General features: G+C 43.0%; 1 protein-coding gene and 1 non-coding gene across 2 annotated transcripts; both read left to right on the forward strand.

Annotated features, from left to right (window-relative positions):
* Positions 1 to 1,904: 1,904 nt before the first annotated feature.
* Positions 1,905 to 1,976, forward strand: TRNAT-CGU (transfer RNA threonine (anticodon CGU)). The gene has a single exon. It is a non-coding gene; the product is annotated as a tRNA-Thr (tRNA).
* A 779-nt stretch (positions 1,977 to 2,755) lies between these two features.
* On the forward strand, positions 2,756 to 8,322 carry LOC133340673 (baculoviral IAP repeat-containing protein 5-like). The gene is made up of 4 exons (XM_061549070.1): positions 2,756 to 2,960; positions 5,538 to 5,647; positions 6,313 to 6,430; positions 7,306 to 8,322. Exons 1-4 carry the CDS (start codon positions 2,850 to 2,852, stop codon positions 7,390 to 7,392), a joined length of 426 nt encoding a protein of 141 aa, XP_061405054.1. The 5' UTR covers positions 2,756 to 2,849; the 3' UTR covers positions 7,393 to 8,322.
* The last annotated feature ends 5,943 nt before the right edge of the window (positions 8,323 to 14,265 follow it).

Genomic DNA, 14,265 nt, shown 5'->3' on the forward strand with positions numbered 1-14,265 from the left:
ATTTTGATGTGACGTCACATTTCTCACCCCCCCTCTCTTGTCGCACATCGTCACAAATGTCTGACCCCCCCCCCCTCTAGGTGCGTGACGTCATTTATGGACGGCCCCATTCGCATTATGCGAGCCCATTGATATTGCCCTTCATGTCCCACTGTGTTGCCGCGGAGCAATTATGGAGTATCAATTCACCGGTTACGCTAAGATGATTAAAGTGTTACATCTCACTCCCTACACGACTGCAAAAGATAACTTTTACTAAATTTCGATTTAAAGCTTTCGTGACTGCAGGGATTCATCTTCTTGGTTCTTTCGGTAAAGTCACGTAGAAGGGAAATAATAAAATAATAAAAATAAAAACATAATAAAATAATTCTCACGACGTTTCGGCCACAACGCAAGCAGCCGTCGTGAGAATTATTTTATTATGTTTTATTTTTATTATTTTATTACTTCCCTTCTACGTGACTTTACCGAAAGAACCAAGAAGATGAACTTTTAATGACTGCCACGTGTGTCATGCGGATTCATAGCGACGATCTTCAACAAAGGTTCCATCCTCTAGTGAATCGATCGCGACTTGTATAATGGATATCCGTCATAGCAATGTGGAATTTCCACCGCTCGCTTCGTGCCCGCTGCACACTCATCAGTGGGAGGGAGGTCGTCTCTTCTTCTTATGCTGCAATTCGATCAATGACCACTTAACCTTGTTCAAGTTTGAACTTCTACAAGAACAGATGTAGCTTCAGCAGTTTCCCTGCTGTGATTGTCTCACCTGATGAAGTTCGCTTGTGTTGGGATCGAAACGTCGTGATCGATTATTTTCTAGTGTTATTGACGAGTGTTTTTTAAATCCTTTATATTAAGTTCGCTTGGTTGCGTGCTTGCATGCTTGCTTGCTTGCTTACGACCGTGCAAATCTTTCGGTCGTTTTTTAACCCACTTCCCGTGATCCAATCGAGCTGACATTTTGCACACAGACTCGTTGTGCGAGACAATTAATGTTCGTGAAATTTTTTTTCCAAAATTTTACACTGTTTAGGGAAAACTAATTAAATATTTAATTACCAATTGCTTAATACTGGCAGACAATCATCTGACCCATAGGTGGCAGCCATCTCAAGCCAGAGGACGAGAAGACTCTAGCCGCCACGCATATAAAGGATTTATAGTGAAAAACTTTGTTTTTACGGGTTATACTTATTGTTAGTTAAATGTGCTCATGCGCCATTGCCAACGCGGTATCAACAAATTAAATTGTATTATCAAACTATTACATGTTATATAGTTGTACAGTAATAATACATATACTATATTTTTGCTTCTTTCGGTAAAGTCACGTAGAAGGTAAATAATAAAATGATATAAATATAAAACAATAAAATCTAGATTTTTGACCCCCCGCCTTCGTCACACGGCGTCACAAAAAGTCAGACCCCCCCCCTCCTCAAATATGACGTCACAAAGCTCTGCCACCCCCCCCCCCCCAAATAAAATATGCTTCAAATCACTTTAAACTATTGTCTTTGTAGTGCGTATTTAATGTGGCGCTGCACTCTGATGTTGTAGGAGAAAACATTTATTAAGACGTCTATTTAATTAAGTAGAAAGTGTTGTCTATATTTATTTATATTTCTATGTATTATTAATAATAAAATAATCTAACCTATAAAAATAAAATATTGCTTTATATTTCTATTATTTAAAACATATAAAACAATAAAATATTTTTTATATTTCTATTATTTTATTATTTCCCTTCTACGTGATATATGAATCCCTGCATTCGCGAAAACTTTAAATCAAAATTTAATACATCAACTGCATATGTGACCAACATGCAATTAAGTTGAGTTTGGTTGCGTGCGATCAAATGAACATCGGAGCGAGCCAATTGAGCAACTGGCGCGGTGGCCAAGTGGTAAGGCGTCGGTCTCGTAAACCGAAGATCGCGGGTTCGATCCCCGCCCGTGCCTTGCATTTTATTAAAATTAAAAGTTACCGAACCAATCGTCAATTGAAAGCTCACGCAATTACTTTCCTTTCCAATCGGAATTTAATCCGAGATAAGTCACCCACATCCGACAATGCGAGGTTTTGCAGATTTTTATGAAGAAGAAATGTTCATGTTTTATCTCGTAAACTCGCCGTTAAGAATTGAATGCGTTTACGTTTGGTTCGAATTTGATTCCAAATGCGTTTGTTTTCAGTTGAATGTGTACTCGAGCAAAGCAACAATGAACGCAAATCAATTAGCCCTAATGTTTACATTACATAACACCCAGGGGTAACCTTAAAGCAATGCGCCTATTATTGCATGATTTTGTACGAAAAAAAACACGCACGTTTTCATCTTCCGGAAGAGGTAGAAGTTGCTTCCTCGTCTCAATAAAAACACATCTACCGGGGTTGTTTTAAGCACTTCCTGCGTCTTCCAGAAGCAGAAGATACCAAGAAGTCTAAATCATTGCCAACAACTGAGCCTGTGCGGCGGGCGTCTTCCGGAAGATCCTCAAAAAAACGCGAACTTCTGCCGGGGGGAGGGGGGGGTGGCGCGCGAGGGGAGGGGGGAGGGAGGAGGGCGGCAGGGGGGGGGCGAACCCCAACGACAACAAATTCAAACGGACCAATCGGAGGTGACCACAAGCAAAAAAAAGGCCAATCACGAAGCAGCATTCAAACGAGCGCACGTCATCGTTTCAAAACGGACCAATCAGATGGCGGTGGTGGGGGGGGGGGGTGACGTCACCCACCACTTTCGCGGGCTTTTTTTCAGTACAAGAAGTTGCTTAATGGCGGAGTAAATAAGCTGAACGTCGGAGAGACAAGCAGCGAGCCAGGGACCCACGATGGAGAAGTACACGCAGATCGGCGAGGAGTTCTACGAATTGGAGAGGAGGAAGAAGACCTATGATGACCGCTGGCCCTACAAGGAGAACTGCGCGTGTACCCCGGAGCAGGTGAGAGCCCGGTTCGTGTTGCAAACGTGCTGGGTGAATGTTTCGATTTAAAGCTTTCGTTACTGCAGGGATTCATATTCACAGCAAGATGTTCTCAATATGTTCTTGCTGTGGTTTTCACACCTGATGATGATTGCTTGTGTTGCAATCGAAACGTCGTGATAATTTTTTGCTGTGGTTTTCACGCCTGATGATGAATGTGTGTTGGGTGATGTATCCACTCATCCTCCTCCACATTGTTATGTTTATGCTTCCGTCTGCATCCGGCAATAGTATGTCTCGCATTCTCCGAATGTTACATTTAATGTGCGTGTATATATGTACCCTCCGAGTGGTGGAGGGTTATAATTGGCATTCCTTTACACAGAGCTCTAATCTATGATTTGAAAAAAAAAACTGATTATGAATCCTTGCAGTCACGAAAGCTTCAAATCTAGAATTGATTATGAATCCTAATTGGTAGTGAAAGCCTGGGTATAGGATACTATTAGAATGCTACCGAGTTACCATATCTTACTGACACGGTATTAACGACGGTATCCTGAATGCAAAGGCTTTTTCCTACGCTGGTAAAGTGCGTGAAACGTAATTGTGCGTGTGTTCATTAGTTTCAATTCTTTTAAACTTGTACAATTTTAAGCGAATTTAATGAACAATATTGTTCAACCCGCTAATTCTTGAATCTATCTTTACGGAGATTTGAGTGACTCGGTGTACGTGGATTGCCATACACCGCTAATATCAGTATCATCACTTTTTATATTCTTGGTCTTTCGGTAAAGCCACATGGTTAGATCAAATAATAAAAATAAATAACAATATCACGACGTTTCGATCGCAACAATATATTATCAGCAGCTCTCCCGCGATAGTTCTCACCTGATGACGATTGATTGTGTTGCGATCGAAACGTCGTGATATTGTTTTTATTTGTTATTATATGATCTAACTACGTGGCTTTACCGAAAGACCCAAGAATATGAATTCCTGCAGTCACGAAAGCTTTAAGGCAAGACGAAACTTTTTAAAATATATAATTGGAGGAAGCTGATGAGCTATAAAGCTCTTCACAGATGCCCAGTAAGGGCACGAGGTCACAAGGTTACAACAAACAATATAAAACACGATAGGAGTGAAAATTATAGGGAAGGCAAACAAATCATTTGAAGAAATATATACGCAGATCAAACAAAACTTAAAAAAAATATTTTCAGGTAAAGTCCACTGAGATATTAGCTTACTTTTCATAAGAGACCTGGTCACAAATGATGATAGCTCAACCCAAGTGGCTTATCAAGTGAAGTGTAATATACAATGTGCCTGCAGGGTGGCGCAGTGGTAACACGTAACTGGTGTTTGAACAAACATCCCAACGCTGAACATGTACCTGCAAATGACTATTTGAATGATACGTGAGCAAAATCGATCGTCTTTAAAAAATGTTGACTCGGCGAGGCTTTCTTGGGTAAACAAGCGGTAATAATGATACTATTTAAAACTATATATCTATGTCTCGAGTTTCTTGGCTGGCTGCTACAATAACTGTTGTTGGTGGCTGCGGCCTCTTGCCACCGAAACTAGATGGGATTAAATGGCAAATTGGAATTTGCCGTGGAACAAATGAACATTGGTTTGAAAGGGAAGAATATTGGTAGATCTATAATAGCTACACCGTAGAGGTGGGAGTGACGAATACAGAGAAGATTTTCATTTAAAAGTAATCCGACTTTAAAACTTGTTCCTAATAATGTCATTCTTTCGACAGAATATTCTTGAAATCCGACGATATAAAAAAAACCTTGCGATCCAGATTATCATTAATTTTATTCCATAAAAAGCAGATTACTTTTAATGCTCAGTGCAGGATTGTGAGACGAAAAATTACAGTTGTCTCGAATGTACTGTTGCAGAGCAATGGGTTTCTCTACTAGCAAACAAAACTATTATTATGACAATCATCTAGTATCTCAATTATAAGATTATTTTGTTTAAGTTGCCTACGACTAAGTCAATCAATTGTATTGCTTCTAATCTTATGAAATTGTACCTTAAATAAATTTCAGTATATGTCACTACCTTGTTCAACCAGCACAAGAAAAACTAGACCACCACTTCCTGGGCATTAATTTATACTTGCAGCCCTTTTATTAATCCACCAGATGAGGGCCTACCTCCACACCCTGTGGATAACCGGTAATTATTTGACTATACTTCACCACCATGCTCATTGCATGTTATTGGTGAAGGGGGTGTAGACCAGCATCAGTAACGTCCTCGTGGGGCTCTTTAAGGATTGCTTCCTAATGTTATTTATTAAGGACCACCGTTTCGTATCCGCATGCATTGCGGCTCTTGAAATACGTTTTTTTTTTGCCGATTTCTAAAAAAAATGGCTCATTTTGGTTGCCGGCCTCTGGTGTAGAGCATATGAGAGGCAATGGATTTTGTTGCACCGCTTCATGCTGATGACATTTTTTAAACAAGTGAGAGCAGGCTCTTGATAATTGAGACATCTTACCAACTGCCATACTGATAGGTGTGTGCGTGCTCTGTTTATTTTTTTGTGCCCACGTACAGATGGCAATAGCCGGATTCCTCCACCAGCCATCCGATGAGGAGGTGGATGCAGTAATCTGCTTCTTCTGCTTTAAGGAGCTGGACGGCTGGGAACAGGATGACGTGCCTTTGTGAGTGGGGTTATGATAGTAATGTGTTGCCGTTCCAATCCAGCCCATGTTACTTCACATTGGAGCAAATGGCTCGCAGTTGAAAGGTTGCGAGTTAAAATAATGTTTGGAGTTTGATTTGGACCATCACCCCTCCTAGGGTCAATGATTACCAATTTGTGAAGAAGTGATCAGTGGTTGTCCTATGGCTTGACTCGTTCCATCATAGGAATGTGGAGTTTTCACTCCTGGCCAAGGGCTGTAAACAGAAGATTAACACCACCTTCATGCTCATTTGAGCAAAAAATCACCGACTTTTCTTTGTCAATCTACTGCTGCATAAAGACCACCACAAGCCGTGTTGGTGGTTGCTTGACCATACTTCAGCACGCTGATCAATGCAAATTGATGGGAGTGGGGTTCCATAACTGATTCAGGTATTGCTTTAATGACGTTAGCCATGGAAAAGGATCAAACTCTCGTTGCAGTGCATTCCCTTGTCTGCTTAGTGCTGCATATTAATACAGCAACTTCAAGATATGCCTGATAGATATAAACTATGCCTGTCCAGACACCTTTGTTCTTGATGTGATCTACTGATTATTGTAATGGTTCACAATCCAATAACATATGCATTGTGCAGGCCATTTTAAATAACACACGACACTGTCTCCTTCACCTTCCAGGATGGAACACAAGAAACATTCAAGTGATTGTGGATTCCTGACGCGCAAGAAAGAATTTGAAGATCTTACAGTCCAAGAGTTTATAATTCTGGAAACGGAGCGACAAAAGAACCTGTTGGTAAATAATGTTTCACTGTTCAGCACACAAGACGATGTTGGCAAAATACACATGACATGAAAAATTATCTCAACCCGTCAGTCCACACAGCTCGGTTCAGGTGGTGAAAAATTATCTTTGCCCATTGTAATTGTATTTTTTTAGTGGCATGTCAACAAAGCTACCCTTTCAGTTTGAGGTTTACTTCCTCTATGCAGTATATCTGTAAATACATTGTCATTTTACAAAGTAATTTTACAGCACTTGGGTTGATACACCACATATACACACAACTCGTGCTTGGTAGTGTAAATATTTAATTGCCTTGGTGCAATCCCTCTAAACATGCAGATGTCCGATGAGTGTGTGCCAGTGACCATCACTTCGGGATTTGAGTCCCAGTTCTTTGCCAGAAATCTCGGCTTATTGCATTAAATGCTTCTGTATTGCGTTCTTGAAGACCACTTGGCTTTTCATTTGATGCCTGATGCCAAAAAAACTTCGGTATAAAGGACCTGCCAACATTTCAACCAAGCAGTTGAGACTGCTATCCAATTATAATTTACAGCAGTTTGCTAACTTCATGGAAAACTTGTATTTCAGTATATTTCTAAGTTTGCATTTCAATTACTTTTCCAAAATATTAATGATTTCCGTTTTTGCATCGATTCAACAGATTAAATTCACAAATTAATATTGATAATGATTTCACATGAAATGGCATACACATGCAATAACATACACTTTTGCAATGAAAATATGATTTGCTATCTGAAACAATTTTTATCTTCGGACCACAGGTAATAAATTGTGCTTAAAGTATGTTTTTTTGCCTGAGTGTCATATTTGCTCATTTGCAAACAGAATCTCACGTGACTGCATTTCTCGCTTGACAGAAAAAGGTCATATCGACGAAGAAGACGGAGTTTCTGTACCAGGCGGATGCTGTTCGGCGGCAGCTCGAACAGCTCCACGATCTGTAGAGATTGTTGCGAGACCGAGAACCAAGTACTTAAATCGCACGAGTCGAATCGCGGATGGCGCCAAAGCTTGTAAATACGATGGGGGCAATTTTAAGGCAGTCGTCGCCTGCAATTCTCTTACGGCACCATTTTCCGTTTTGAAAATAATACATATAGAGCTGCCGAATTCTGGATAAATGGATCGCTCCTCCCCAGCATGGTAATTTGTGGTAACTTCCAAACAACCGCAAGTCGGATCTGAACACATGATTGGTTTAAGTAACTGCGACTTGTATTGTTATTTAATTCGTTAATACATATTTAATAATTATCTCTTAATGCGATTTCCACTCCAATTTTGTTGCTCACGGGAAACCCATCGCCGATGACAATTGGCCTAATATTTCCCCGGTGCGTCACAGACGAACCCATCTCTGCTTTGCAAGCGGAAGCGGACCTGATCAGTGTTGTTCATTGAATAGCTAATCTTCTTGGTTCTTTCGGTAAAGTCCCTTCTACGTGACTTTACCGAAAGAACAAAGAAGATGAATCCCTGCAGTCACGAAAGCTTTAAATCGAAAAATGAATAGCTAATGTTTTAATGTTGTGCACATACTCTTATATGTAAAGCTAGTGATATTTCAAAATGTCAGGCTAGCCTTCCAGTGAATGCCTGCCATTGTTAATCTTTGCTCCACCAGTGGTCGAATAATAACAAGCGCTGGGTGGATTTTTTTTGCAAATTTGCAGAGCTCCTTGGATGGTTGGAGTGCTTGTCGTTAACTCTTTTTTTGGTAAACTCGCTCATAGTTTAAAGTTAAATAAAGTTTCTTAAGTGCCCGCTCAAAATTGTTGAGGCTGTGATGTCGTGAGGGCTTCGTTTATTGTGGGTAATCGTGTATTTGAATAAAGTTTGAGCTCTTGAAATTACTAGAAATGGGCACTTCTATTATTTACTTTTTAAAAAATGCTATAAGTTGGTGGGGGCGGAGGGGGGGGGGATTAACCAGAGTCCACCTGATTCCGTGAATTATCTTCCCGCGCATTGGCTGCGAGTGTTGCTCACGACGGATAAAACCAGATTTATTAAAACTCACGAAGCATGCGTGGAACAATGAAGGGTTTTGTGAGCTAGAGAAAGAGACATCGTTTTTGTGTGTGTGCCCTTACGGAGCGCTTGCACGCAAATGGCCTTTCAAACATATGACTTGCACAGTCGTGCCATATTGTAAAGTAAGTGTAACCTTAAAAGACTTAATCCACATCTGTGTGATTCTTTTGGGAAACTTTTTTTTTGGTTTCAGCTTTAAAATAAGTCTTTTGAATTCTCTGAAAATGAAGCAATCTTTTAACAATGTATGTACGTTTCTTTCGCACTACGTAAACAATGAATGTGCACCAGCCCATGTCGACTTGTGCACTGTGAATGCATAGGTGTAGTGTGCTTGAATCAAAACCAGAACTGCGATAGTAAGTGAACACACGTGTTTTATTATGGCTTGCGACTTGAACAAAACATTCTAATTCTTCCAACGCATGCCGTACACCTCGGGACTGCATGCATATTGTTGGGGTGAGGGATTGCATGTCGAGTGCATGCGAGAAGGCTCGAACACGGGAGTACATTCCGGGATATGATATTGTGGCGATAGTGTCAAGTTGGGCATGAACAGACTTGGCGATTGCACAATAGTTTCGCTTCCTTAAACTGTAACCACCACCGGGAGTGATTTACAGAACTAGTACAATAACATGCCATAGCGTCGGGGTCGTTCGAGGACGCTGGTGCCAACGGTCGGCGGTCATCCGTTTTGGATTAACTTGGCCACTTGCACTCAGTCTCGTCTCCAAACGATCCATTATTATGTTGCGAGCAAAGAGACCACCCCCCCCCCCCCCCAAGATAAATGACCCACTTGGAGTACAAAAGGTCGCACGCGCGCGCACAAAACAAACTTGCTCTATATAAGAACGGGAGACACAGCAGAGCCTCACCATTCTGGCGAATTGCCCGACGATGCTGGATGCAATTACCAGCGAAACGTCGTACTCAAATTGTAAATGTTGTGGTTTCACGCTTCAACACACCGGTGGGCTAAAGCAGTGAACTATTTGTCTTTTGTCAACGTGACACTTTTTTACTGATTGGCCGTGTCGGGTGGTGGAGGGTTACGACACATTTATAAATAACGCGATCTAAACCCAAAAACGTTGATTATGAATAATATTGGTCTCAAAAGCCTACGTGTTAAATTGGATTATAGTTTCCACTGCCATGTCGGGAGATCGAGTGGTAACCGCTGGATTGCAAAGTCCAACGTGCTCGCCATTACGCCACGGCTGGGATGTACAACTCGTAGAAAATTCGAATAGTCTACAACAATTAGGAGGTCATTCACCCCAGTGTCGATGATTTGTATGGCCAATGAAGAGCAAATATTAGAGATTCAATTCACGGTGATTTTAGTTCATCTTATTGATTTAAGAGTTTGTGAATTGCAGATGCACCCACCCAGTCGCCCACTCCTTCACTCACCTTGTCACCCACTCAGCCAACCACCTTCGCATTTTGCTTATATTTGGGATGGTGTCGGGTTATGTGCTCCATGGTTTGGAGTTTGTAGCTGCAGTCGTACACAACATAGGATTTTATTTTCCACTAATGGTTAAATGCCCATCGTTTCCATGTAAGATGGAAGTCGGGCAGTGTGGCGGTGGGATCACTGGTCAGGTGTGTAGAGGAAGGTCGAAGCCTGCAGTGTGGTGGTGGGATCACTGGTCAGGTGTGTAGAGGAAGGTCGAAGCCGGCAGTGGTGGTGGTGGGATCACTGGTCAGGTGTGTAGAGGAAGGTCGAAGCCGGCAGTGTGGTGGTGGGATCACTGGTCAGGTGTGTAGAGGAAGGTCGAAGCCGGGCAGTGTGGTGGTGGGGTCACTGGTCAGGTGTGTAGAGGAAGGTCGAAGCCGGCAGTGTGGTGGTGGGGTCACTGGTCAGGTGTGTAGAGGAAGGTCGAAGCCGGGCAGTGTGGTGGTGGGATCACTGGTCAGGTGTGTAGAGAAGGTCGAAGCCGGCAGTGTGGTGGTGGGGTCACTGGTCAGGTGTGTAGAGGAAGGTCGAAGCCGGCAGTGTGGTGGTGGGGTCACTGGTCAGGTGTGTAGAGGAAGGTCGAAGCCGGCAGTGTGGTGGTGGGGTCACTGGTCAGGTGTGTAGAGGAAGGTCGAAGCCTGCAGTGTGGTGGTGGGGTCACTGGTCAGGTGTGTAGAGGAAAGTCGAAGCCTGCAGTGGTGGTGGGGTCACTGGTCAGGTGTGTAGAGGAAGGTCGAAGCCGGCAGTGTGGTGGTGGGGTCACTGGTCAGGTGTGTAGAGGAAGGTCGAAGCCTGCAGTGTGGTGGTGGGGTCACTGGTCAGGTGTGTAGAGGAAGGTCGAAGCCGGGCAGTATGGTGGTGGGATCACTGGTCAGGTGTGTAGAGGAAGGTCGAAGCCGGCAGTGTGGTGGTGGGGTCACTGGTCAGGTGTGTAGAGGAAGGTCAAAGCCTGCAGTGTGGTGGTGGGGTCACTGGTCAGGTGTGTAGAGGAAGGTCGAAGCCGGCAGTGGTGGTGGGGTCACTGGTCAGGTGTGTAGAGGAAGGTCGAAGCCTGCAGTGTGGTGGTGGGGTCACTGGTCAGGTGTGTAGAGGAAGGTCGAAGCCGGCAGTGTGGTGGTGGGGTCACTGGTCAGGTGTGTAGAGGAAGGTCGAAGCCTGCAGTGTGGTGGTGGGGTCACTGGTCAGGTGTGTAGAGGAAGGTCGAAGCCTGCAGTGTGGTGGTGGGCTTGCTGATGAGGTGTTTCCAGGGAACCTTGCTCGAATCCCACAAATTGATCCGCGCCGTTTCAATGCTGAAATTCACGTCGTGCAGAGCTTGTGCCGCGTGTTTCCAAAACGACAGAGTTCTCGACCTCAGCCTGTGGATGCGGTATGTTCGGATCATCGTTGATTGGCGGCTTTGTGTTGCCTTCTGATCGTTCATCGTTTCACGGAGGGTTTGGAGCACTGCGGCGAATAGCTGGTGGTGCGATATTTGACGACAGAAAGCCAACGCAGTGGCGCAGGTTTTAAAAATCCCCTCGGGAGTCCGCACCGCGATGTTCAGTTGGGTATCGGTGAGTAGGCACCGTCTACTCCAGCAGAGCGTCGTGTAACAAAGCTTATTGTCGCACAGTTCCATAATCCACTCGACTCATGGCACTTGATGAACAGCACATGCCAGTATATTTAAACATCAAAAGAAATATATCTCCTGAGTAGTACTCTATTTATAGATGGCGCCAGAGTGGGTGTTTATATCTTTTTCAGTACACCAAAAATGTCAATCTCTTTTTCTACCCTTATGTCATCTGCAATAAAGTGTGTTTGTGCAGATCCTGCGCTGCCAGTATAGTAATAAACACCTCAGATTGATGCTAAAATTACATCAAAGATGAACAAGTTTCACTGCTCTGTTTATATTTTTACGGCTCAAGATGCAAAGTTCTCGTTCGTACGTTCATCGTCGTCATGTTCACCAGCCATGATCAATCCACCGCTGGAAGAGGGCCCCTTTTCCAAGGCACCAACACTCACACTCCTGAGATGTAAAAATATATCTCGCACCTGCACTAACACGCTGGATTCATTGCTCCATCTCGGTTTGTGTACGTCCATTGGTGCATTCCATTCTTTGGTTTCCATTCCATTATTACTCTTGACTATTGGCCATTATTCCATCTCGTGCGGTTCCCTGGCCCAGCTTTCTTATATTCACGGTGTCATTTAACCTGCTCATGCCTAGTCCACGTGTTTCTTCATCTCCGTGTAATTCTAAGCATGCACCTCTCCATGCTTCTTTGTGCACCTTTTTGTTTTTTGTTCTGCATTTTTCATGAATGTTCGTGTTTCTGAGCGACGTCATGGTGGGTAGTACGGACAGATTTAAACATTATTTGCGAGGCACCTTGCTTTGTTACTTTTCATAATGAAGGTCGGCTTCCCAGAATCGCTCTAACCTACTCTCAACGACATCTTTATTAGATTTTTTTTTCCATCCCATTTCAGCCTGACTTTTATTGCTGTTCTCTCGGGAGCAGTACACATTCTGTTTTTTCAACTTCCAATTTTGTTCCTCTTGACAGATATCTCCAATTGTTTGAACATGTGTCTGCAACATTTGGGCGCCACGGTGGCGAGATGTTAACTACCTCGTCTGGTACACAGGTGGTCGTGGGTTTGATCCCGACCCTGACACCTGTTGTATATTAGGAGTTTGTATGCTATCTCTCCCCATGGTCGAGTGTTTTTACACGCTTTTATTTAACTCGCTCTGTTGTATTATCAACTCTGTCTGTTGTATCCTTAACTCTGTTGTCGTATACCTCAAATATTGTAACTCAATTTTAAACCACTTCCCAATGTCGTATCGACTGCAAACTTGGTATACGTATGTCATATTGATGACAATACTATATTCTATCATTAAAAATAAAAATAATATTTTTTTTTTAAAGCGATTTTTTTAATATGTTATGTTTCGGCTTGGGTCTAATTGTCTACGCTCAACTCACGTTGGCTGTAAATCACCACGGTCCCTTACGTTATGGCAAGCTTCGGGGCCACTTCCTGGAGTCGTGGAGTTCTGCCATTACTCGTACGGTACATTTCATTAAACCGTGTCTTTAAAAAAGTTTTTAAAATATTACTTTTCTCATGGTCCTTCGGTTTTCCCTCTACATTAAGAATCAACACGCGTTTAATGTATTTGGCTCCTGTTATACAAAGTCTTTCTAACATTTCTTGCAGTTCATTACAATCGGATGTTATGATGGACCTGCTCATTTTGAAATGCTTAAAGCTTATGCATATTCATGGCTTCGTTTATTCCAGTCGAATTTTATCAGAAACACATCTAAATGTTACTGTGAATAACTTTGGTGATTCCCCTCCCTTTCCATCTAAATTTGGTACTTTGTTCACGTAATTGCAGTATGGCTGTTCTGTTTTTGTAAATAGATGTGTATTACTTTTAAGCATTTTATTTTTAAGCCTTGTTTTTTTGTTGTTGGGGCTTGGAGGATGCGGACTGCATCGATTTCTAGCCAAGGTCCAATGGTTTTTTACTGGCAGGAACCGCCAGGTTACACCAGCCCACGGGATTATTGTGTCCGTCCGTCGTGCAGGCAGGGGCTGGGTGGGGAGGGAGGGGCTGGGTGGGGAGGGAGGGGCTGGGTGGGGAGGGTAGGGGCTGGGAGGGGAGGGTGGGGCTTGGTGGGGAGCGGCTGGTCACCCCGTGCTGCCCTTATAAAACTCAACGTTTAACCTACTCATGCGGCTTGTGCCCGCCCTCACAGTCGGGCATATTTGCTGAATACACCACGCCGCCGTTGACCCTGGCCATTGACCGAGCAACCCAACGTTCCTACCAGCTCCCTCCGCAGGAATGTGTTCATAGTCCACAGACAAGGCACAGTGATAATTCCGCACTTGTGGGCACACCGCAAACTGGATTCAGCTGCTTATGTTGGCACCTTTATTTTTACCTGCAATAAATCGTAAATCATGCCCACGTAGGTCCGTCCTTGTTTGGCAACGGAATAATAAACACACCCAACGTGGCTCTTCAAACGCTGCCTACATTTTCAAGGTTAAATATTCAAAGTGCTCATCATTTCTAGATTTGAAGCTTTCGTGACTGCAATGATTCATATTCTTAGGTTTTTTCGGTAAAGTCACGTAGGTAAAAACGTCGTGATTTTTATTTTATTTTACTTTTTAATGTTTTTACCTACGTGACTTTACCGAAAAAACCTAAGAATAGTGCTCATCATACGTTGCCCACTATTTAATGCTTTCCCAACTACGGTTGAGGGCATTAATGGCATTC

This window comes from Lethenteron reissneri, chromosome 10 (genome assembly GCF_015708825.2).
Source record: "Lethenteron reissneri isolate LAM-NWPU_2019-01 chromosome 10, ASM1570882v1, whole genome shotgun sequence".
NCBI classification, from domain to species: domain Eukaryota; kingdom Metazoa; phylum Chordata; class Hyperoartia; order Petromyzontiformes; family Petromyzontidae; genus Lethenteron; species Lethenteron reissneri.